General features: G+C 33.3%; 1 protein-coding gene across 2 annotated transcripts in view; it reads right to left on the reverse strand.

Annotated features, from left to right (window-relative positions):
* Positions 1-71: 71 nt before the first annotated feature.
* The window catches only part of LOC118189015 (cysteine-rich secretory protein 2-like), an 80,198-nt gene continuing 53,009 nt past the window's right edge, over positions 72-27,260 (reverse strand). The window contains exons 6-8 of one of the 2 annotated variants that reach the window (XM_085818016.1): positions 22,692-22,813; positions 13,729-13,820; positions 72-374 (exon numbers count right to left, since the gene is read on the reverse strand). In XM_085818016.1, the coding sequence (XP_085674142.1) occupies positions 232-374; positions 13,729-13,820; positions 22,692-22,813 (357 nt within the window). In that variant the 3' untranslated portion in view covers positions 72-231. The remainder of the gene's footprint in view (positions 375-13,728; positions 13,821-22,691; positions 22,814-27,260) is intronic. The other variant, XM_035359548.2, reaches the window with a different exon arrangement.

Genomic DNA, 27,260 nt, shown 5'->3' on the forward strand with positions numbered 1-27,260 from the left:
ATGCTTATGATAAAAGTAAAGTTATCAAAAATGTTCATTTTGAAGTAATAGTAACTTAGAAGCTACAGAGCCAGAGCTTAAATGGAAAGTTTATTTTTCAAAGAATTGTATACGACACGTTCTCGACCAAAACGAATGTCTCAAACACAACTGACATGGTTCCCATGTTTTCATACTTAATTATTAATATCTCCATAATTATTATTTGGAAGACATTTCGGCTTCCAAAAATTAACGAATAGCATTCTCGCATCTGCAAGTAGCTCGGCAGGCGCGGAAACGATCTGTGGTTTCATCATCACACAGCCAATTGTGCCAAGTGGTGTTCATTTCCTGGCAATTGCTCCAGTAGTCGGCGTATGGGCAGCCATTCGCTGAAAGAAAAGAATTGAAATGTAAGGAAGGAATCTGAAAATAAACAAAGAATTTAAGAACGAAACCAGTTTTTCCCAACGATATATTGAAGAGGAAAGAAGCCTGTGCATTATTTCAAATGCTTCTTCTTTAGCACTTAAATGTAATCATATTAAAACTAATTAATGAAGTAATAATTACTGATGACGTCATCTTGAGGCCCCTCCAAAGCCTCCCAGTGGATGCTTATTTCAGATATGCTGTTAAGTGTGAAATGCATACGTTACCGTGAAAGACCGAAACTGGAGAACGTCGACTTTCACCGGAGAATGTCAACATTCACCAAATACGTCGGTGAAAGATCGAATATTGCAGTACATTCTTGTACATTCGGACCCTCACCTATGTATGTCGACAATCACAGATATGTTCTGGTGTAGGTCGAAAAGAGAGGTCATAAAGTGTCATAATAGTTTAAGTTGTTGCAATAAATAAAATTTGAATCACAGGTAAATCTTCAAATTATGGTAACTTGGCGATTTTTTGGCGAAAAACCCTGCTACAGCAATCTGCTAGTTTTTTTTAGACGCCATTTTGTTTTAACGAAATAAAGGCTTTTTTTTTTTTTTTTTACTCAACATTTTTTCCGACAATCTGCTAGCCGAATTACGCTTATGCTAGAGCTTTTATGGAACAAAAATGCTTAATCATGACGAAGATTAGGTGCGAAATTGGGAGAAAGTGCAGAATCGCTCACTGCTTGCCGCGTTTTTAAGAATTGTACATACGCGGTATCCATGTGCACGTCGACGTATTTTCACTTTAAAAAAAAAACAACATTCCAGAATTGCACAAAAATGGCATTGCGCACACTCTCGACTTTATCCATTTATTTAAAAAGTCAAAGAAAATTGACAAAAATCCAATTCTTACTCTTGTAAAAAGCGCCAAACAAGGGTGATTCTGCACTTTAGCAGCGAAATTATTTCTAAGTGCTTATTAGCTAAAATCATCGAATTTCCGGAAAATGTCACATAACATGTCTCATGATCTCTCATTTCTCTGATACAAAATAATCTGTGATTCGACAAAATAATGTGTGATTACTTCTCAGATTATTGCTAAAGTCCTACCTAGCAACCTTTATCGCCTTACCAAAATGTCGCCAAACTACCTGTTACCATATTCCAAAGATTAGCCGAATCACACAATTTAGTAAGTTTTTTATTACTATTATTTTATTTTCTCATTTAGAACGTACTGTATAATTAAGTAAGTTTTTAATTTCTATTATTTTTCTTTCTCATTTTGAATGTACTGCGTGTTTTAAGTTCTTATTTTAAGTCTCAAGTGCGCTTTTTCGCGACTGAATGACGGAGAAGAAAATATAATGCTCTTATATGTTCAACATTCACCATTAGTACGTGGTAAATGTCGACATTTACCGGTGTAAGTCAGAAATAAGAATATTTGGAAAATATTTCGGACATACACCAAGCGACTATGTAAATGTTGACATTCACCGGTGAAAGTCGACATTCTCCAGATTTCGGTGTTTCACCGTAACATATTTATATCATTTACATTATTAAACTTATACGATAACTTCAAATTGGTTACAGATTTGTGGGAGATCACCCAATACATATAAGAGGAAGAATTTCGCTTAAAATCTAATAAAGCGTTAGTCTTACACTGGGCGCTGATTACACTTATGATATAAAACGTTACTGGCAAGTTATGTCTTCGTTTCGTTTATATTATTAAAACTTTAGTGAAAACTTAAAATTTGTTACAAATTTTGGAAGCCATACAATGTTATTATAGAGGGATTTCATATGAGATCTGACGGAAACTACTTCCTAGCCAATTTTCGCTATTGCAAAACTTATTTGATTAGATCGCTGCTTCCGAAATGACATCAAACGAGATCTACTAAAAATTAACGAAAGCAGGGGTAGCAAGGAGATAAAGAGCATCATTTTAATTGCTGCCTGATGCCAAGAAGTTGAGCAGATTATTACTCCCTGCAGTAACGGCTTAGATTCGAATAGATTATACTGGATGAGCCCAGGGTTCGGAATTCTCTGAAACTTAAATGAAAGGCTATTAACTTTGGCTGTTGATTAGCTCTGCATATAACAGTCTTCCTAATTCAACAAATCGGATCCTTTGATTTATCCAATTGTTTTGCATTGTCTTTGAGTAATACTTTTCTATATTCAGAATGTATTCCGTCAACAATAGGACCTTTCTTATGTTTTAAGTAATTTAAGGTAAAGTTATTAAATAATAATCCACTGATTTTAAAATGATTGTGTTAACTTTTGGATGTTTAATTATTTAAAGCTATAAGCACCAGCTATTGCTTTGAGATTCTGAATGTTTAGCTCTGGGTGTGGAAAAAATTGATGTCAATAAAGGTCTTAAGATAATTTTAATCTTGGTTTAGCAACATATGATGCTTAACATAACAAATTATTATGTTCAAGTTTGAGTATTTAACCTAGGAACACTCATACAAATTTGGGGAACAACGGCAAATATATTTTAAAAATAAACAACAGAAGTAGTTCATTAAAAACTTCAACTCTAAGAGGAAAAGAATGAGAAATTGCTTGTGGACTATTTTTTTTTAACAAAACGTAAACAACTAACTACCTTTCTCAGACTTTAACTCGGACTACCTTTCTCTATTAAAATGGAAGAGGATATTACTTCTTGAAGAAGTGAGACCTGCATGCAATGGCCCTCGATATTGTTAGAGCTTTTATATATACAATTTTTGTCAGAGCTTTTATATATGTAACTGATCAAAAGTAAGATTAAAACAAATATTCCTAAAACGCTATAAGATTCTTATGGATCTTTGTGGTCCAGAATTTTAACTCTCTGAACAAAATTTTAAAGAGCAACATTCTCATACCTCCGATACTACAAAAAATCAACGTCTGGACAAATTCTGTTGAAACATCTGGACAATCATTGTTTAACTAAAAATGATTGTCCAGATGTTTCAACAGTGTCTGAACACGTTAATGATACAAACAATGATTTCTGTCAGCACATTACAAAGGCACAAAAGATTTTCAAAGCGGAAGGAAAAAGTCGATGAAATTTCGAAAAGGCAGAGGAATGAGTAGAAGAAATCGAAATCGAAGGTACAGTACAGCTCCAATTATCCAAACTCCGACTATCCGAGTCACTGATTATCCAAATGACTTTCAGAATTAAAAAAAAAAAAAAAAAAAAAAAAAAAAAAAAAAAAGACAGAAACATATTGCGATTCATAAAATAATGATTCTGTCTAAGCGCGCTATTGTCCTTCCCTCCGCGAAGCTAGTTTAAGCGCTGCGCGAACGTTATTGGGATGATGAGTCACCGTCACATACTAGTGCAGTTCTATTACTGGCTATAGTACTGTCGTCCGTCGCCAGGTGGTCGGCTCGGCCCGCCTGTTTACTGTTCGTTTTGATTACTAGTCAGTCAGTGTGTCTGCTACAGTATTGTGACGGTACTCTTTCGCGTCGCTGCGTTGCATAGAGGTAGGAAATAAGAGGAGAGGCCTTAACTGGCTTTCCCCATTCACTGCTTTGAAGCAATGGCGATCCCTTCGTGGAGAACAAAACATTCAGTGCCTTACCATTAAGATCAATGGGTTCTGACATGATTGAATGAAAACATTTTGTAATTACGTCATATATATATATATATTCTTTTTATACAATATTTCAGAGTCCTATGTATGTGAAAAGAATGCATTTTTAAACGACTTTTCATTCTGAAGGGAAATAAATGCTATACATTTTCCAGAGCAGTTTGCTCAGGACAGCTACCGAAACACCTGCTTAAACATTAAATTTTCTTGGAGAACTAGAGACATTCATGAGGAAATTCCTAAGATTGTGAACATCTAGGTCACGGTTTTGAAAGTTAGAATAATTTAATATATAATATAATCTGGGTTAATGAAGTTGTAATTTAGAAGGTTTGCGTTTTAGACAAGACAAAGGACCTGTGAATGTTGTGCACTCTTCTAGTGGACTAAGTGACACGGTTTGTGCTGGCTGTTTTAAATAAAGTTGACGGTGGGCAACGGGGTGCATGAGCTTATACCCTGGACAAGTGGTGAATTTGTTGCAGGATTCTCGGTGTTGAGTGTCCAAGAGAACTTGGAACTCATTTTATCGAGCCATTCAAGGGATGAAAGGCTGAGCCAACCTTGCCCAGGGATCGAATCTGGGACCTGTGGGGATGCTGCGCGAAGCGCTAGCCACTGCGTTACCGGACCTCTTTAATACCTGTTTGATGTGTATATTATTCCTCTTTTTTTCCTTCTAAATATCCACACCTTCTACAATTAAAGATAAAGAAGAAGTTTTGCAATCCCGTTATTATTAATTAAAATAAAAGAAAGGGAATTAAAATAAAGGAATCTCTTTAAAGGAAGCACCATTTGCATAGAAGGTTTTATTTAATAATCGCAGAATTTGTATCACTTCAAGGAGCTGCATTATAGTTACTCAATTAGAAATAGTTTGCTGACTTTTTATTATTTTTTTTACAATGACAATTATTACGTTACTATTATGCATATTTTTATTAAGCAGCATGCATAACGAACTTATGCATTAAATGTGATAAAAGAAAGTCAAAGTGTTTTATTCATTCATATTCGAAAAGATGCTAGCGCACAAATCCAAAGAAAGAATGCAATTTCTTTGGTTTTTATTTATTCTAATTTTAACCGAGAAATAAAGTGTAAAAATAATAAAACCATGGAAACTCTTTTAGCAGATTTTTTTTGACATTTTCGCTTTTGAACAAGCATAAAATATTGTAAATAACTTTAAAAGTCACATTCAAATTCAGACTAGCGACATACGAACTGTCACTAACTTCAAATAAACAGGTGTAATGAGGCTTGCATTATGCACTTTCTTATGCACTGCTGAAAATGTTACAGGAATTTCCTAACGTACTATTCAGGAATCTCAGCTGAAATTGAGTTTATGTTGAATATACAAAATGGATATAAAAATGCAAAAAGGATGTACTTCTAAGCCCCATGTCATTGGATAAAATTGCTTATGCACATTCGCGTTCTTCGATTAAATTTGTGTTACTGCTTTTAAGTTTGGCAGACAACTTTTAATAGTTCTTAATGTGAAAGGATTCAAGGACAAAAAAAAAAAAAAAAAAAAAAAAAAAAAAAAAAAAAAGGGTTTTTAGGAATGAATAACAATTTTTGCTCGCAACACCCTATTATAAAGTTCGTTAGTATCTCAGATCTAAAATTAACATAAATGATTGCAGAGCGCCTGTGAATAGAGTTTGTGTTCGTCTTTAAACGCACCTGATTTTCCCGTATTTGTCGTTAGCGCCTTGTTTATGAACGTTCTTTACCGTACATATTTTGTTATTTTTGCCTCAAAGTAACATGTAATAAATTGGGAAACAAATACAAGGACTAATTGTACAGGATATCAATAGTTATAGAATAGTCCATAAATTTAGACGCTTTAAAAATAAAACATGTTTAACGTTTCATCCAGCGTAATAATACGGAGTAAGAAAGTCTCTCTTTATTGATCTTAAGCGCTTAAACTGGGCTTACGCAACGCGATATCGGAGCTAATTCTGAATTTGCAACAATTTCTCTATCGCTGTTTTGATACACTTTTTTTTAGACAGCCAACTCGCACGAAATCTGCTATTTTCGTAATGGTACAATGCGCTTAACAAATGAGGCGAGAATTCATTTGTTGGGATTACACGTTAGGGTGGAGTGAAAAAGGGGAAAAAAATCAAATATTATTTCCTGACCCCAAAAATGATTCTGTTCGATAAAAAACACAATAAAAAATTGCAGCTCAATCGCTCGTTATCTTCAGGTTCCACATGAGGTAAATAAATAAAAAAAAAAAAAAAAAAAAAAAAAAATCATTGTTAATGTTTATGAAAACTTGAAATTAATTTTTGACAATATTTTTAATGGTTTTTTTTTACAATATTTTTGCTTCCTAACCCAACTATGGTTGTAATTGGTTGTAAAAAATCGCAGTAAAAAAGTTTCAGCTCAATCACTTATATCTTCAGGTTCCACAAGAGAACCAAAGAAATTTCTCTTGGTGTCCAACTTTATAAGTTCGTTTAGGGACTTGATTCAACTGCGTGTGCATCCATCCCAGGCTTCTGACCATATGTTGCCAATGACGCTTCGGTTCAGGCGCGATGCGATGCCAACGCTCTCTCCATGATTTCGCTATCCCAGTGTAACATGACATTTAAAGATTTTCGAGCACATGTGAGTTCATAATTCTATTGTGGTGTGGTAAAGTCCATAGGAAATATGGAGGAAAGGAGTAAAATCATGTTAAGGTAGAAAATTGAGTCCAACGTCATAGTCCATCAAGCGATGTTTGTGAACACGAAAAATACTCAGCGCAAATCAACAACTGCTGTAGCAAGTCAAATAAGGCAGAAGGCACTGTGAGGCGTTGAGTAATGTGCAAATCAACAGATAAGCAGGTTTACAAAGATATGCCAGTTATAGTCTGTCATAATAATAGCAGTAAAGAAGAGAAAGCAAATGGAAAAGAACATAAAAGGTGTTACAAGGTAAGAGTGGGGCTAATTGACATTAGAAACATAGATAACTAAATATACAGTACAAAAATTATACAATACAAAATTATAACTAAATATACAGTACAAAAATTATACAATACAAAGCAAATATTAAGTAATGTGTCTTAACACAGCCCTTGGCCTTTTTCTATTTACATTAGCAGAAACATCGTAGTTGAGAACAGGAATAACACTGTTGTTGACATCCGGGATTTTGAGGAAGAATTTTTCTGCCATTTTGGCAATATACACATGAATTTCTGGGATGTTTAACTCGCGGTGAATCGCCGTGTTTCTTACGAACCAACGACAGTTCACCATTTCTCTCAAGATCACATTCTGTGCAGTTTTCAGCTTGTGCAAAAAGTTATTACAAACATAACCCCCACACGGGGCAGGCCACCACAGTTTCACAGGTGTCTTTACTACCCGAGAATTGCAAGAGGGCTTCCCTATTTCAAACTATGAACCGCCTCTAATCAGGTTTGTCGCTGAGGTTCAAGGTAGCCTGTGGTTCCAAGGAATTGTCCCAGCGAATCATCTCAAAATACTCCTCTGCTTTGATATTCAATTTGGGAAGCACAAATTGTAGTATTTTGCCCTTCCAAGTCAGTTTTTCTTGCTTTCAGCATTCTTCCCAGGCCAAGTTTACGAATACGGGCCCGTTTCATCTTCCACCATCGCCAACAGGATATTTTCAAAGCAAGCTAAATAACAGTTCCTCTTAATAACTTCTCAAACGATTGCCTTAAAATTTTCTGGCAGACCAACAAAGATCTCAAGACGTCTAATTACCCAATTTTTCTTTCCGGTTTTGATGTTCATCCCGGCATACCCAACAAGTAACCAGTTTGGATAGTTCCGTCCCTTTCTGTAGATATTCTGTAGAATGATGGTGATACTTTGTATAATATCTCCACTGGACACAGAAACCGGTTTTGTCCTATGTAATGTACATGTCCTATATAAACAGAACCAGGTGTCAGGACTTGTATGCCTTTTGATTTGTATTGGGAATGTTACGTGTCCTGAACAGGGAGCTCACTCAAGCTATGCTCAAATACGTGTGGAATGGACGACACAAGCAGGAAGGGTTAACTTTCCCCTTTATTGTCCGCGATATTACAGGTGCACCCGCACTTCGGAATACAGAGACCAACCACTTGTGGTCTGAACTTAAAAATATAAAAACTACTGACTAACTAAAAGTAAGAGTTAACTGCGAGTGCTTTACACAATTGACTAATGCTAAGACTGGCCTTTAAACTGTTACGCAAACTGTCGAAACTACAATACGTTTTAAATATCATGAGGACTAAACCTCTGGCCTTAAAGGCGGGCAGCAGCTGATTGAAAACTCTCGTGAAAAGCAGTGGCAAGGCGACTCATTTTTTCTCTCAATCTAACTCTTGGCGAAAAGCCACAACTTAAATACTTGGGCGTTAGCAAGTACAATTTTCATAAACAAGTTAACGCGTTTAATTCTGGCCGCAAGTGGGAAATAAGAGAGGATAGCAAAGTTTTAAAATAAAATAAACAAACGTTAATACAACTTAAGATCCTTACACAGAATTCTGATAAGTGAACAAAAAGCTTTTCCTCAGCTGTAGTTCTGTAGAAAGAATTTCCCTTCTTCTCATACTTTGGCTTGCATTGGAGGTTGACAGTTGCTTTCAGTCGTTTGGCTTCTTGTCTAATGTAATGGTCGTCATCATTTTCAGGGATTATTTCCGAATCAGACACTAAGATGGCATTCGCTTCTAAGTCTGTAATCGTCATAGAAAAACACACATTATTTTTACATGGTCTTGCTTTAGATTCCCGATTTTTCCTTTTTTGTTGTCTTTCTCTTCATACCTTGCAGTTTTCGGCTTTCAGAAACATCGATCGACAAACCGGACATTTTTCTTTTATGCCGTTGGTCTGTTAAGAAATTTATATCTATGCTTGGAATCTTCACGCAACATTTACATTGTTCGTAATTCAAACATTTGCATGCAAAAATATCAAACAAAATACTGTTTGCATGATCGAAGAAATCTTTCTAAGTTTTATCAGCCCCTTTCCGAGATTTTGGTATTCTTTTTACGTTTTGGTACTTTTCATTGTAATTTCTTATAAGATGAATAATTTCTTGTTGACTTACCTGACGTATGGAGCTTTTCTTCCAAATTTTTGAAATGTCACGGGAAACGATTTCGTTAATTTTCTTGACAGACGGATTTTTCTTGTTTCCTTTCTACAATAACTCATTTCCGACCCAAAGGAAATGCTTCATTGCATCAGCATACGCGGGCAAAACTGTCTACCAAATGTACTGGCGTTCCAAAAGCATTACAAAAAGATGCACTTTTAATTCACGTCATCTTAGTCCAACATAAACAATGACTGACTGATAAAAACACACAGGACATCCAACTAATTAACAATAAAAAGTCGTTGAAAGAGCATGGAAGGAACGTGATTGCTTATCCCAAGCTAAGAATCAATACTCAGTTTAGAATCCGTTTTGGCACCTAGTAGCATATTTTGTCATTACATTTGCTGTGGACAGCAATTTATCGCACTAATAATGGCGTTTTTTTTACAAAAAAAATCAATGAAAAAAGCTTAAAACCGTTGAAAACGTCAGTACAAACATTCACTTGAGGTGCCACAGGCAACATGAATTTAAAAAAAAAAGTTTTTTTCGCTCCACCGTATTACACCTAGGGACTGTAATATCGGTATACCGGTATTTTGAGAGATTTGTACAATTTTGTAATACAGTACAAAGTCTTTAATTCGGACCATAATCCGGAATCCGGAATGATCTATAATCCGGACCTCAAAACTACACACTTTATGCGCATGCGTAAATGCATACGCATGCGCATAATACGTTTACGCATGCGACTGTTTCTAGAAGAAAGAATTAAAGAGAAAGTATTAGCACAAAAAACGAAGCAACTTAAACAACTTACATTGAAAGAAATGTTTAATAAAGTAAACAAATAAATATTAAGCTTTTTTTGTAAATTTTGATACCCTTTAGATCATAATTGCTCTTTATTTCATAAATTACGGTTTCATATTTTTAATTGTATAATTTCTGCATGCCATCTTACCAGATTTAAATTGATGATCTATAATCCAAAAAAAAACCCTAATCCGGAATCGCCGAAGTCTCGAGGAGTCCCAATTACGGACTTTGTACTGTACCGGTATTCACAAGTTTAAATACGTTTTTTCTGTATTTACTAGAAATCTTTTAAATTGTCTCCACTATATGTTCAGGGGGTCACCAACATAGCAAAATAGTATACGTTTTTGTTTTTATGCCTCCATAACAGGCGAAATTAATTAGACTGTGAATACAAAGTTGCATCGTACAATCTAGAAAAATCATACAATATGTGAATCATCCAAAGAGGCGGGCCAAAACTGTCCTGTTAAGTTTAGAGCGATACTGCACACGCGCAGGATTCGTAATCTGATATTCGTATCTGCTAAAACAAGGTTGTAGTTGTGAAAAAAAGGTTGTAGTTTTGAAAAATTTCAATATTGGTGAGTATTTAAATTGCTGAGTTTGTTATTCACATTGTATTTGCATATCCTAGTTTAGGGTTCAAAATATTTTTCAGATTCATTATATACTTAAAGTTAATAAGCCCATAATAATGAATAAGAATAACTCTGAAGAACATAAAAAATCTGTTGATAATACTTCGGTTTGGTTTCGTTTCATTATTTATATGATGAAAAAAATATGGTGGCACAATGTAAAAAATGTTCAAGAGTTGTTAAAGTGAATGGAGGAAGTACAAGCGGACTTCGTACACATTTCAAAACGAAACATGATACAAATTTGTTAAAGAGGGAAGAATCTAATTGCGATGAAGATGCAAATTTAAGCACAGTTTCCAAGCGCAAGCCATCAGGAATTTTAAATTATTAAATTATTGGAAAAAAAAAACATAATTTGGATGAAATTATAAGTAAAATAACAGTATGACATGGTTTGCCATTTCGAGTGTTTTACACTTCTATCGATAGTGAAAAGGTATTGTCTCTTGAAAAAAATTAGGACTAGCGTTAACTAAAAAAAATTGAACAAACCAAATCGCAATACAGAAATCAGTTATATCCAAAACTATCCGACGAGAAATTGATTTATTTGAAGATGAGGGATTTAGAGGTAAATACTAAAATATATATATATATCACTAATTGCTAACAGTACCATCAACTACCATAGATGCTGAAAAAGCGTTTTCGACAGCTGGTAATTTTTACACAAAATTACGTTTTAGGTTTAATGACAGTACAATTGATGCATTATGTTTTTTAAGATCACATTTCAAAAATTTGTAATAGTACCACAGACTGAATAGTGATATTTACATTTTTTTGTGATTTGAATACGTTTCTTTACTTTTTTGAGATTTTTTATATACTGTTATAATTTGTAAGCTATAAATGATTTTTTGTGTGATATTTACTCTGTTTAATAAAACTGGCAAATAAAACAAAGAAACAGCTGTGTTTTCTTTCTTTTTCTAAAATTCCTGCTACCGGTATTAAAACCGGTATTCTGGTATTAAGATCTAAAAAATACCGAATACCGGTATTGAACGTTTGGTCCGAAATTGCAATCTCTAGTTACACTTTAGTTTGATATCAATATCTTCACAGTAATAGTATTAAAATTTGGGTTTATAACTCAAAAACTGCATAAAGTATATATTTGATGACTCTTTGTATTCTGTAATTTGTACATGTTTATAAATAATTTTGAGATAATTCTTGGTTTAAGACGAATCGAATTTTCTAGACAGCTAGACTTTAGAGTCAAAAAGCTGCAAACGATTTATTTTGACATTTTAAAAAATAAGGTGGTGTGGTGTATTTAATTATGGCAAAGCACACGAGGGCTATCTGCCTAAGGGGAGGGATGCCTTTGTGGAGAACTTTCTAAGGGAAACTGGCTCGTATATACGTTACATATGGGGAAAACCACGAAAACGCCCATGCAGCCAGCCCGTCCGCGGGATTCGAACCTCGGATACATGCGTCTTTTTCATAAATAATTTCAATATGTAAGAAAATCTGAAAAATTTTCTGAAAGTAAATTGAATCTTCTGATATTAAACCAATCCGAAGAAATGTAAGATTTTTTAAATTTGAAATAAAAAAAATATTGATAAAATTGATTTTAAATGAATCCCACTACATATTCTATCTTTTCAGTCTACTTCTCTTTCTCTCTCTCTTTTTTTAAAGAATTAATTAGCCACGAAGTAGGATAAATGAACAGGATCAAAGATCTAAGTGTTAAATTTAGCAAGGAAACCAAATTAGCGTTAATAATATGTGTCTAATGAAGAACAAGCTCGTCTTTAGAGAATAAGTGAGTCTACTTTTACTACTTCTCTTAAGAATCTGATAGTAAAACCTTTACTCTTTGCTTTGCAATTTTCTTTGAAAGGATCTTAGTACTTGAAGATTTGTTGAGGACATTGAAACAAAAGTTCAAGGTTTATCATTCCTAACTATTTTGTTAGCATCAAAGCGATTGTATAAATGAATTTTATGTTAGTATACTTAGATAAGGAAGCAAAACCACAGTTGTTTTACTTAAAATAGATGAAGTATTTTGATATAAAATTAAAAAAAAAAACAAATTAAATGAAAAATCAAATTGCAAGAAATTGAATCAAATAAATACAACCAAATATATCTCCAGTTATTTTATTCTTGGATATTTTGGTATCTTCAACATAACATATTTAATTTTTATATGTTTATTCTAAAAAATTATAATCTCATAAATGCCTAAGAATTTGAAGTTTAAAATCCATGTTTTTTATTTTTAGTAAATTTGTCGCATTACAATTGAGTTTTCCTAATCAATTTTAATTAAATTTAGAACTTTTTTGTATCATTCATTTCATCACGACTCGCTATTCTGGAGCTTATTTATACGGCCAGTTTAATGTAAAATTAGGAAAAGAATTCGTAGCTGTATGAGTGTCTGAACTATAATTTTGGATATAAGCCAAGCATGCTTGCCTCTTTAAGCTTAAAATTTAGATATCTGCGTTCGCGTGCTTTCGTTATTTAGTTAAGCTATCAGTGATAACGTATATCGCAGTTGTTAAGTAATATTTGAAGAGTGATAGTTAGACTTGAAATAGTTCATATAATATTTGAAGAGTGATAGTTAGACTTGAAATAGTTCATATAATATTTGAAGAGTGATAGTTAGACTTGAAATAGTTCATATAATATTTGAAGAGTGATAGTTAGACTTGAAATAGTTCATATAATATTTGAAGAGTGATAGTTAGACTTGAAATAGTTCATATAATATTTGAAGAGTGATAGTTAGACTTGAAATAGTTCATATAATATTTGAAGAGTGATAGTTAGACTTGAAATAGTTCATATAATATTTGAAGAGTGATAGTTAGACTTGAAATAGTTCATAAATATAAATAGCATTACACAATTGTTGCAGACTGAAGAATTTTAAGTAATTTCTTCGTTTTTTTGCTTAAATATTATTTTAGTAGTAAATAATATTAGTAAATAGTAATATTATTAATAAATAATAAAATATTCAGCTTACTTTCTAAAACCATTTGAAAATGCTAAGATGTGCAGAATTGTGCAGTCAAAGTGTTACAAAGAGATATCACATAGTAAAATTGAAACATAGTAAATAAACTGCATTTAAAGAATTACATAACCTCTGATACTTACTGCAAAGTTTCTTGTATTTGCAATGGCCTTCACATCCAGAGCACGCTACACCTTTCTGATACGGACGATCAAATCTTTCTGGATGATTGCCGCTGCAAAAAGTGCAATTTCATTGAGCAATAAAATTATCGTCATTTTATTATATGTAAATATATACTCATTGTACGTTGCAACAGAATTTTAAATGTACGTACACTGCGCAAAGGGAAAAAAAAAAAAAAAAAAAAAAAACAGAAACAGTTCTATATCACCCGTTCTACTGGGCCGATTGACAAAATTCAAATTGCGATTTTCATGTCTGGAAAGCGCGACTTAGGATATATATATAAGATTTATATATAGCGTCGTTCTAACGTAGGTATTTTGACACAAAATCGGACTTTTTCTGAAATAACATCCAATTCTTTTCCACAATATTTCGATTCTATGATTCAAATTATGCCTAGATATTAAATTTTGTAAAATTTGGTGCGAAATTTACCGAGATATTCAAAAATTTATCTTGGCGAATTTTTTTCAGTTTGCGCGAAGAATAATTCACTTGGCGAACTTCTTAATATGTGGCAACCCATTTTCCTTTCCCTTCCATTATGACGGAGCGGGAAAAAAGGCACCTCATTCCTACCGTTTTACATTGTGCACGAGCAGAAAAAAAGCCACATCGTTTCTACTTCCAAATAATTTTAGCAAAGTGTCTAAACCACATCTGCTGGCTTTCAACAAATATGCCAAATTTCAAAACGGGGCAATTTATAAATTCACGTATATCTTCGGAAATTTTGAATAAAAAACTGCAATTTTTTGCAGGTATGATTAGAAGTACGTTTACTTTAAGATGATGGTAAAACGTTTACAGATTATAATTCAAAAATGTTTTTGAAAAATTTATAGATATTATTTTAAAATACAAATTTTAAAAATAAATCATAAAAAATGGGTGAATTTTATTTGAAATGAACCTGAATTTCGATATGTGAAAGGAAGAATAAAATAAGTTTAATTAAAAAAAGGGGAGATTAATAAATATATGCCAAACTCAATTAACATTGAGGAGCTAAACTTTTGAGACATAATTTTTTAAAAACTACTCGTGCGACTTTTACAAATCTTGGTAGTTTGGCGTAATTTGAGTCGTAGAATCGAAATATAGAAAAAAAAAATGGTATGTTATTTTAGAAAAAGTCCGATTTTGTGTCAAAATACCTATATTAGAACGATGCTATGTATAAATGTAATACAAACCCTAAAATGCTGAACTGATTAATTCTTTTTCTTTTAAGAGCTAGAGAGCTTGTTATCAATTAATGGCGAAAGTTGGCACTAGTTACAATTCCAATTAATTTAGAATTCCTTTTTTTGGAAATATTTTCTCTTTTTTCAAGCACTAAAGGGCCCACCAGCGGACGAGCGGTAAAGTCGCTGAACACTGGTAGTTCGGTCCGAGGTCCGAGGTTCGAATCCCGCGAACGGGCTGCCTGCATGAGCGTTTTCGTGGTTTTCCCCATGTGTAACGTGTATACGAGCCAGTTTCCCTTAGAAAGTCCTCCACGAAGGCATCCCTCCCCTTAGGCAGATAGCCCTAGTGTGCTTTGCCATAATAAAATACACCACACCTTTCAAGCACTAAGATTATTTCTTGAAGAATATTCTGCACTTAAAAAAGAGAGGTCAGCATAATATTTTCCCAAAATTCATAGATAAAGAATGAATGAAAATGCAAGGCAAAATTTTGCTACACTTTACCGATCTTCACTATAACCAGTGGCTCCCCAAATGTGGTTCCCGAAAGGTTTTGAAATTTTAGCGTTTGGTTACATAACTACCTATATTTTCTGCAAATCATTAATGAAATTTTAACTATTAATTCATTTATACTGATTGCTTGTATTAAATTTTTATTAGTTTTCATTACATCATATATAAACCCATAATTATATTATTATCATTACACGTAAGAACAACTGTGTGCATATATGGATCAAGGTCATGATAAGGTCATAATAAGTTGATTCTAATAAGCATATGGGTTGTGATATTAAAGCTTTTGGTAAACGTTGCTCGATGTATTAGATAAAGATTTTAGAGTCTGCGCTCCGGGATATTGGTTAGTGACTCTGACTGCCGTACCGAAGGGCCTTGGGTTCGAATACCGGAGAAGGCATGAATATTTGTAAATGTATAGTGTCTGTGCGGCATGAGGGCACTCTAAATACGCGGCGAGCAGAAAAGCCTCTATGAGGTTGAGGGTAGGGTAAGAAGGGCTGGAGACCTTCGAACCCGTCCCCCCTGGGGTACTTTCTCTCAAAATTGGAGGAGGGGGGGCGAAACTGAGCTGAAGTCAGATTTTTTTTTTTTCCCTTTGAGAACATACAGACTCCCCGTGCACCACAAATGTACAACACGGGGCTTACAGAAGTAAGTTAACTAAAACATTAAAAGTTACATGCATAAATAAACATTAAAAGTTCCATGCATAAATAAAGCGAACAAAAGCAGAGAACAGCAGTCTGGACTTCACGAAAACGGATAAGTTCACTGGCCAAGTCCCTCCGAACATTTTCAAATCATTCTGTAAGCATAATCTAGGGCCATCGAATGTAGGGCATGAGAAAATCAAATGTTCCACATCCTGAGGAACTCTTTTTGAACATTCACATAAATTGTTTGATCGTAGATTAAAACAAAATAGGTAACTTGCAAATTTACCGTGAACAGATAAAAACTGAGACACTTTAAAATTTAACGAGAGGAAGACTCGGAATTCAATTTATGGTAAATAGAAGTAAGGAACATTTTTGTGACTTCAGCATTACAAGATGAAATGTATTCCTCATTCCACATATCTAAAAGCTTTTTATAATGAAAGGACTTCCAATAACTCTTTGGAATGCTAATGTTGATATCAATGGGTAAATTTAAGGCATCTTTAGCTAAGAAATCAGCTCTTTCATTTCCGTAGAAACGATGATGAGCGCGCACATAAGCAAAGCAGATATCAATACCTATAAGTGAACTAACAGTTACTAGGGTAACTGTTAGTTCACTTAGAATTAGAGGTATTGATATCTGCTGAAGTCAGATTGTTCCTGTATGGTGCTGAAAGCTCTTGCCAACGACAGCACTTTTGACTCCTTGCTACTATGAATGTTGTGCTAAGGACTGTAATAATGCGTAATAATGTGATGTGTAATAACGGTTCCACACCAATCGGATAACAGTTCTGTTTTATGAGCATGCTACCAGAAAATAATGTTTCAGCTCTGGAAACTGCGCATACCAATCATCGGTCCCCTGAATTCAGACGTAATAATCAATTTGTCAGATTCTCCATTCTTCAACAGGATTTCACCCCTTTAAAAGTAATGCCCATTCCATTTACGGGCAAAATTTTTGTGAAATGAAATTTTCTCTGTACATGTAAATATTCTTTTATAATGTAGATTTGCAATTCCATTTTCAGACAGCACACTCGTTAAATAGATGGAGGCCAAGTCATTCTTTTCCGCGTGATGTGAAATCCTTTCTACATGGAACTATTTTCCCCCCAGCAGCATTTCAAAATTAAACTATATTTAAAATAATTTTCCATTGCATATCTAATGAGAGCATTGGCGACACCTTTTAATTTGAACAAACTTTCAGATTTATGTTTCGGGTTTAAAAACCTGTAAGCACTGGAAAAGAGAGGAAGAAATGAAAAAATCGAAGCTGTATTTATATCCAAGAAACAAATAATCTTAAATCTATTGCTTCCTACTTCAGAAACTTTGAGCCGATTAAATTTTTTACTCTGACAAAGCATTTATTATTTTCACATAATATTTAAAATATATTATCATTTGCACACATTTGATTTATAATTGTAATAATAAATTTAGGAAATGCACTCTTTTGCAAAAACCTTGAAGCACCATGAAGGAAGTGGTAGTTTTTGATGAAATTGAATATGTGTATAGCTCATACACAGATAATAAAGTAATTAAAAATCAAGGTCATAGTACCTGTTCATGGCTCACAATCACCCATTGAGTGTTCAAATCAATAGTTGGTCGAACCGCCCCTGGCGGCAATGCATGTTTGAATTCCTCGATGCAAGGAGTGGTAGAGGTTCCTAATGTCATCCTGCGACACATTCTGCCATGCATTTATTAGTTGTCGCTTCTGATCCGCGATATTTTGTAGTGCCCGAATTTTGCGGCCTGCCATGCCCCAAATATACTCGATTGGTGAAAGGTCCGGTGACCTTGCTGGACAAGGAAGAGTGTCAACCGCACGAAGACAGTCCAGACATATGCGAGCTGTATGTGGCCTGGCATTACCTTTTTGGAAAATGGCCCCAGGGTGACGTGCCATGAAGGGTAATGCAACCGGCCGAAGGATGGTATCAACATATCGTTGAGCTGTTAAAGATGTACAGAGGATGACTAAAGATGATCTGCTGTCATAAAAAATAGCGCCTCGCACCATAACAACAGGGGTTATGCCTTTGTCAAACAAAGGCTGATTGGGACCGTTCGGTATCGTCGTAATGGCATCTTTAGTTGCTTCTTTCCGAAATTACAATGGCAGCAGTAAAAAAAAAAAAAAAAAAGGGACAAAATCTGAAATGTTTCAGATTTTAAATTACGTCCAAAGGGGCGTTTTTTAACATTTTGTGTGTTACCTTTCTTTATTAAATATCATGTTCTTCGCACTTAAACCATAAGATCCAGTGCAACAGCAATATTGCAAAATAGTTTTAAAACGAGCATATCTTTAGAATTTCCGATACAGAGACTCACGCGCTGGAGATATGTTTTTTCTGCACAACGTTGCCATTGCTCGCTTTGAAATCCTTGAGTTTGTTAATCAAAAATTCGTCAAAGTTTTAAAAAATAGGAAATCGATCATAAAACAAATTCCAAATTTCAAATTGGGTCTTCCACATGCTCATATTCGTTGGAGGATTACGTTATTCAAAATTCGATGACGCTATGTACCGTTATTTTATGACAATGTGAGAAATATACATACATTTACGCAGATTTTCATTATTTAATTTCTTCAAATATAATGCAGGACTCTAACATTTTATGGCAACAGTTTGAAAAGTGAACCGACATTTATAGGAGTCCGACGCAAAATGCCAAAACGAAAGCAATAGTCCTTCGGGACTCAAGTCCCTTTGGACTACAAAAAAAAAAAAAAAAAAAAAAAAAAAAAACTGTTTTTCTTAACTGGTTTTATATTTTACGAATTGCGCATTAGAAATGCGCGCTACGATCGCAATTCTTGTTCATTTGCCTTGAAAGTTTGATCATTTGCATATTCGATCAAGATGTTTTTGCATACCAAAATTCGTCACGTTCGCAAAAGTTCTTCTTAGTGATTCGATTTTTTTTTGCAAAAGAGTGTATTTGAAGCAAAATGGTAAACTTGTAGAGTCATTAGGTTAATTGGAAGCAGAAAAGATGAAAAATATGCAACCGCCTTCGCCGGGAATCGAACCACGGACCTCTGGATACCGGCTCAGCGTGCTACCGTTACACCACGAAGGCAGGCTAGGAAATTGGGAGAAATACCTTATATACTCCCCTTCTTAAAGGGCGACTACGGTTTTAGGGGACCCAGTCGCCAAATCCCGGGTGCGGAGAATTATCATCCACAACCCTTTTAGTTCGGGCACCACTTGTAGAGTCATTAGGTTAATTGGAAGCAGAAAAAATGAAAAATATGCAACTGCCTTGGCCGGGAATCGAACCACGGACCTCTGGATACAGGCCCAGCGTGCTACCGTTACACCACGAAGGCACGCTAGGGAAGTGGGAGAAATACCTTATAAACTAATCGCTCCAAAAGGTGATTTAGATTCTGGGACCTTTCTTACTTTCTTGTACGAAGCTAAAGTAAGTACTGCAACTGCGAAAATTTTCAGATATCCTATTTCAAAGGAAACATCCCTTTTGACTGTTCTCGAAACCATTTAAAAGAATTTTTTGTTTAACGACCGTATGCACGGACAGAATAAAGGACAGTACTTTAAAAAAAAAAATGATTTAAAATGAATTCAAAAAGGAATTTTTTTCAATCATTGGGGTAATCATATATTTCCAATTACGTAAGTTGTTTAAAATGACGAAAATATTCATATTTTGGTAATGTCAAATTTAAAATAAAATTCGTTTTCGACAAATAAAGAAATCTTTTTAATACGATTTCGCATTTCCGATACTTATATTTCTGACAGTTTCATATTCGCTATGAAAAAACAGAATCATAAGAAGTTTGACTACCGTACGACAAAAACACACCGGATGTTTAATTTTAAAATTCACAACTTTTGATGTCATTTCCAACCTACCTTGAGAGTTAGTTTAATTAAATTAGAATAATTAGGGGAACTAAATTTAAATAAAGCACAGCAAAACATGTGTATAATTTATTAGGCCGTACAAGGAAGTCATGTAGTGTACACATCAGAGTTTTTTTAAATTGGCAGTAGCTGTAAATACATTAGAAATAAAAGACAATTCGCAATTAAAAAAAACAAAAGATATAAAAGAATAAGTACTGGAAAACGCAATTAAAACCACCATGCCCCTAGAACAGAGAAATATCATTTATTACTAATAAAATTTAAAAAATACATATATTTACTCAAGTCTACATGTTACGTTTGCATAACCTTGCCATAGTACACAATTATCGCTAAATAATCTTTGCTCTAGGCAATAAAATTATTAGTTTCTGAATGTATTTTCAGTCAGTTGAATAAAAAATCTTAAAGCATTAGATTAAAAAATAATTAATTGTGCAATACGCAGTTCGTTCAAACATACATATATTTATATATATATAATGCGATACGTAATATATGGCATTCGAAATCTCTTTTAATAATCGTATAAATACTAATTCAGAAGTCAAACAACAAAAATCAGCGTAATATTTTCAAATTTTCACAGGGCAAGTTTCGATGGTTTTACCGAACCACCATCGTCAGCTGCAAAAGCACAAATGAACGAGATAGGACATAATGATCAGATAAGATAAGAAATCCTGGACAGAAAATAAGCTAGTGGCGCCATCTGTTGGTGAAACCACAACTAAAGCATAATTTCTTTAAAGGCGGAAGGCAAAGATGGATTGGAATTAGGATCGTTAACTAGAACAGAAAGATTTTTTTGAATGTAAATAGCCTTTCAATACTTTCTGTTAAAACCACTTTTTCTTTTTTTGCTTCCTTGTACGAAGTAAAAAGGAAGTATTGTAATCGCGAAAAGTTTCAGGCAGAATATTTCAACGAAAATATACATTTTGACCGCTATCGAATGCAGTTTAATGATATTTTTGCGTGATATCTGTACGTAAGGACAGAATAAAAGACTCTTTTCCTTCAAAAAAATTATAAAACTGCTTTAAAATTAATTTTGAAGAGAATTTTTCGTGGCGTCTGTACGAACGTATGTACGTACGTATCTCGCATAACTCAAAAACGAGTAGCCCCAGAACGTTGAAATTTTGTATAATAGGACTGCTATAACATGTAGACGTGCACCTCGTATTTTGGTTACAATCGGCCGCACCAAACGTATATAAATATATTTTTATATATATCCACTCTGTTACCCGGCTCAGTGATCTCAGTTTCTTTACTCTTGTATGTTTGTAAATTGTACATTTTTTGCTTTAAAATGATTGAATTATGATGTTTTTATCTTCCGGTTAGGGTTTTTATGCCTTTAGTAAATCTCTATGCAATATTTTTAGAATTATCAACAATTTTAAAGTTGTTTAAGTGCCGCTAAGCCTAATCCTTTTCTTGATGGCGGCCATTGTTTGTTTACATTTGAAACAGCAGACTAGTGGATTTGTTCCAATCTAGAGAAACGTAGCTTCGCAACAACAAAGATAATACCTTCATTTATTATTGCCAATTAAATCATGCTTAATCCTTTCTGGAATTTTTTCGAAGAAATAAGTGTTTAAGATTTACTTCGTAATTTTTAATATAGATATTTTGAGTTTTTATGTATTTTTGCCTTCTCGAGAAGTGAGAACTGAATTAATTGAACGAGAAATACTCCATCGTCTGTGGAAAACTGTTTCTTTTTTGTTTTGTTTGCTTAATTTCTTTTATACATCGTTCTAGCTTTATTATAGTATTTGAATAGAACACGTGGCAACGATTAGATAATTCTATTCTTTAAATGATATAAATTTTGTGCATTATGAGTTATAATATGAACGAAGTATAATACTGTTAAGTGAATCTAGCGCCAGAGTGTCGCTATGGTAAACAAATACTAGAGTGAGTTTTAAAGAATGCATTTATTCTATTGTGGTTTATGCGCTGTCGGCGAAGTAGATTAAATTCAATCCAATAAGTTTAAATGAAATGCAAGAAAAAATGCGTATAATTTAATATTCCGTACAAGGAAGTCATATGGTGTACACATCAGATTTTTTAAATCACCATAAACTTCAAGCTGTAGATGTCTTCAGCTTTCTAAAAATATGAAAAATAATTCTTTTACAATTTTAATGCTTCAAGACGGAAATATCGAAAACTAATTAAAAATTAATTTCAGTTGAGTTTAAATATCTAAAATGCCGAATAATTAATACCATTAAACATAGCTATGTTAGAAAAGTATTCCTATTTCGTAAGGAAATAAATAATGTAAATTCAGAGCTACGTATTCTTTTCCTTTTCTTCTAACATCGCTGGTCACTGTCTTCGTAACAGTTGGATTTGGAACTTTTTCTTGTCTATATTACATTATTAGTTCGACAAACTGAATCTTCTACACTTCAGAAGATTGAATTTTATGCAAAAGAGATAATTGCTTGCATTCCATTTGCAACATTCTCAATGTAAGATCGCCTGCTTTAATACAGCGGAGTTTTAGAATAATTCTAAATGAGTAAAACAATACCGTATAAAACTGTTTCACGTCAAATAAACTAAGAAATGCACTTACATGGGACAGTAATTGCACACGTAGCTGTAATAGGGAAATTTCGTAACATTGTTGGCCTCACAATAGTTAAAGCCACATCCTACTTTATGAGTGCTGTACCACACCATCTGGAACGAAGAAAGCTAATTTAAAGATGAAACTTGAATGTATTTAATTGCATTAATAAAATATATAATAATAAACAATAAATATTTAAAAAAATCTGAAAGGTTTCAGATTTTAAATTATGTCCAAAGAGGCGTTTTTTTAACGTTTTGTGTGTTATCTTTATTTATTAAATATCATGTTCTTTGCACTTAAACCATAAAATTCAGGTCAATAGCAAAGTCGCAAAATAATTTTAAAATGAGCCTATCTTTAGAATTTCCGATACACAGTTCCGCGCGCTGGAGATAAAAAGGTTCGCCATCCCCCCGTAGAGTGTCGCCATTGCTCGCTTTGAAAACCTTGAGTTTGTTGATCAAAAGTTCGTTAAAGTTTTACAAAATATGAAATCGATAATGAAACAAATTCCAAATTTCCAATTCGGTCTTCCACATGCCCATATTCATAGGAGGATGACGTCATTCAAAATTCGATACCTCTATGTACCGTTGTTTTATCACAATGCGAAAAACATACATACATTCATGCATATTTTTCATTATTTAATTTCGGCCCACCAGCGGGCCGAGCGGTAACGTCATTAAACACTGGTAGTTCGGTTCGAGGTTCGAATCCCGCTGGCTGCATGGGTGTTTTCGTGGTTTTTCCCATGTGTAACGTGTATAAGAGCCAGTTTCTCTTAAAAAGTCCTCCACGAAGGCATCCCTCCCTTAAGGCAGATAGCCCACGAGTGCTTTGACGTAATTTAATAAACCAAAACCAAACCATTATTTAATTTCTTCAAATATAATGCAGGATTCTAGCATTTGGTGGCAACAGTTTGAAAAGTGAAACGGAAACTTATAATGATTCAACGCAAAATCGCAAAAAGAAAACAATAGCCCTTCAGGGACAAAGCCCCTTTGGACTAATAAATACATGGGAGGACGCACAGCTGGAAATTAATTACCGTAGATCTCTAAGTATTTTGCATTATGTGAGACTACAACTCAAACTGAATATCCGATTCCATTTTTTTTCTTTGATCCCAATACAACAACAACAACAACAACAACAACAACAACAAAAAAAAAAAAAAAAAAAAAAAAAAAAAAAAAAAAAAAAATTAAGTTTAATACATTTAATTTCAACAAACAATTTGCAAATTAATAAGGCACAGATAATTTTACTTCCATTCAACAAAATGCGAAACACATTTGCCTTGGCAACACAACGACAAAATTAATTTTTATATTGCTCTTCTACAAATGTTTTAGGATCAATTTTTTAACAAATTGCGGAAAATCTACGAAACGATAATTGAGTGCATTTATTACTATGGCATCTCCTCTAAGTCCCATTTCAGCCTCTTTTACTTCACTCTTTCTGGAGATAGCAAGCGAAGTCACTTCAAGATTTTTTATTGTGATCTCAGTTTCTTTACTCTTATATGCTTGTAAATTTAACATTTTTTTACTTTAAAAAAATGATTGAATTATGTTGTTATTATCTTCCGGTTAAGGTTTTTATGCCTTTAGTAAATCTATATGCAATAGTTTTAGAATTATCAAAAATTTTAAAGTTGTTTAAGTGCCGCTAAGCCTAATAATTTTTTTGATGGCGGTCATTGCTTGTTTACATTTGAAACAGAGTAGTGGATTTGTTGCCAATCTAGAGAAACTTAGCTTCGCAACAACAAAGATAGCGCCTTCATTTATTATTGTCAATTAAATCATGCTTAATCCTTTCTGGAATGTTTTCGAGGAAATAAAGATTTACTTCGTAATTTTTAAGACAGATATTTTGAGTTTTTATGTATTTTTGCCTTGTCGCAAAATGAGAACTGAATTAATTCAATGAGAAATACTCAATCGTCTGTGAAAAACTGTTTCTTTTTTGTTTTGTTTGCTTAATTTCTTTTTTACATCGTTCTAGCTTTATTATAGTATTTGAATAGAACATGTTGAAACGATTAGATAATTCTTTAAATGATATCAATTTTGTGCATTCTGAGTTATAATATGAACGAAATATAATACTGTTAAGTGAACCTAGTGCCAGAGTGTCGCTATGGTAAACAAATAGAGTGAATTTCAAAGAATGCATTTATTCTATTGTGGTTTATGCGCTGTCGGTGAAGTAGATTTAATTCAATCCAGTAAGTTTAAACAAAATGCAAGAAAAAATGCGTATAATTTAATATTCCGTACAAGGAAGTCATGTGGTGTATATATCATTTTTAAAGAGTAATAATAATAAACTAAAAGACCTAAAAAGTAACAAAATACTGCAGACAAAAAACAAAATTGCTGTATGTTCTCTGTGTGTCGGATGATTACTCCGCTGCAGTAAAATGCAACTTGTTAAAACAAATTCTTCACTTGTAAGATAGTATAGAAAAACAACCCAGAATAGTTCATTTACTCTTGAAGTTATCGCTAATAATCTTGAGATACAACAATAAAGTCCATGTGATCTTCGATATTCAATATATAAATTCCTGAGATGAAAGTTATCCATAATACTCGATTGTCTATCCAATTTTTCTCATTAACTCTAAGCCAAAATATAAAACACAGCTTCTTCTCCCCCCCGTTAGAGTCGTTATGTGCCATAAGACAGCAGAGCACGAGGGTTTCACGAATAAACAAGACTTTTTTAGAAAATTCTGAAATATTTTTTCTTAATGATCCTTTTCAAAAACCGGGCTTCACTCTCACAGATCTTCCATAATCGTCAATTTTCAGACTTAAAACCATCTGTCGTTATATTCAATGCCAATTTAGGTAGTTGCGAAAGATATAAGGGCACCCATGAGTTATTTTACATAGCATTAAATAAAATTTCAATGTTTAAGAATACTGTTGTTACGTTGTTTCACAAATAACGTCCTCGTAAACTTGAGCTAGTTGTTTATTATTTTCTGTTCGTAATATATTTTCATTTTAACAGCCAAGACATATGTTTTGGAAATAAATATATTCATAAAAATCAATAAATTTGATCGAAGTGTGTATAATGCATAAAATCAGATGCAAATTTTTTAATGACAATAACCCTGCAAATAACTATAAAGATTATTTGCTACGTATAAATTTTATCCATATGGAATATTTTTTGAAAATAAAGATTTTAGTTACTAAAAAACACGTTTATTGCTTTTAAATTGCTCAGTTTTTCATTTATTGCAGACTGATTAAACTGAAAAAAGAAATTAAAGATCTTTTGCTTCGCCAAAAGGCAGTATTGATGCCTTTTAGTGAAGCAAAAAATCTTTAATTTTACCTCGTAACAATAAAGAAATTTATGTATTCGCAAGTATTCGCAAGAAATTTATGTATTCGCATGAATGATAAATGATGAAATTAAATGCGTTTTCATAAATAATGAAATTAAATTCAATGGCGGTCATTTTTCTTAACTGAATCTAGGTAACATTAATAGAAATTTATTGTTACGAGACAAAAGATACCACGCAGAATTTGATATTTTCTGATTTAAGAACCATGCATTTAAAATACAGGCAGTCATAAAAAATATAACGTAAAATTTCTGAAACTGAGCTCGAAAATAGCTAGAATATTTTACAGAAACTTCGCACTGTCGAAAAAAGGCTCAAAATTTTGATCAGTTAACAGTTTTTTTCTACAAAGTAACGAGAATACTACAGTTATAAAAAGTTACATTTGGGATTTCTCAAAGTAGAAGAGTTAACTTTTGTTAATTTAACGCTAGTGAACAGAAAACAACCATTTCCTGTTTACGAATTCTTCACTAGTTGGGAAAGAAAAGCGACAACAACGTTCAGTGATGGCCCCCTTGTGGGCATTTATTGTCTGCGTCTTGTCACCGCAAGTTAAAGTATCCACTTGAGGAACATTGCGAGGCCTTTGTAGTTGGATACTCGTGTCGAGAATTCTTCAGGAAATCAAAATGAAGAGATTTAAAATATTGAAATCACAGTACCTGATAAATATACGTTAAACATATAAACTACATTATCTAATAAATGCAACTTAATTTCTCTTTCTATACCACAGGAAAAGCGATATAACAATTAGATGAATGTTTTATTAAATTTATTTAATTTTAGACTAATATCACTCAAGACTTATATTTTAGACGTTCTTTTCCAACGCAAAACAACTCCGTTTGCACTAAGTAATACGTTATGATAATTGGAAACATAAAGAAAACATATAAAAGCATTTCTAAATTACTCAGTTTTAATCAAATGCATTAAAATGTAAAATATATATATATATATGTAATAATAAAATTCCATAGTCCACTTAGGGTTCTAACTGTGTGTTCTTTTAATTTTAATGGCGACGGTCTCTTATTTGAGAGTACGTGGAATTGGATCCACAGCCCCGTAGTCAAGTTGTTTTTCCCGTCTTTTCTACACGTACAGGTATAGAATGTTCCGGAGATATTTAAAGAGAACTGGAATGGCTGACATCATTTCTTGGAAGCTCCGCCTTT

This window comes from Stegodyphus dumicola, chromosome 6 (genome assembly GCF_044657685.1).
Source record: "Stegodyphus dumicola isolate Sdum_Otavi_A_Nest chromosome 6, ASM4465768v1".
Classification (NCBI taxonomy): domain Eukaryota; kingdom Metazoa; phylum Arthropoda; class Arachnida; order Araneae; family Eresidae; genus Stegodyphus; species Stegodyphus dumicola.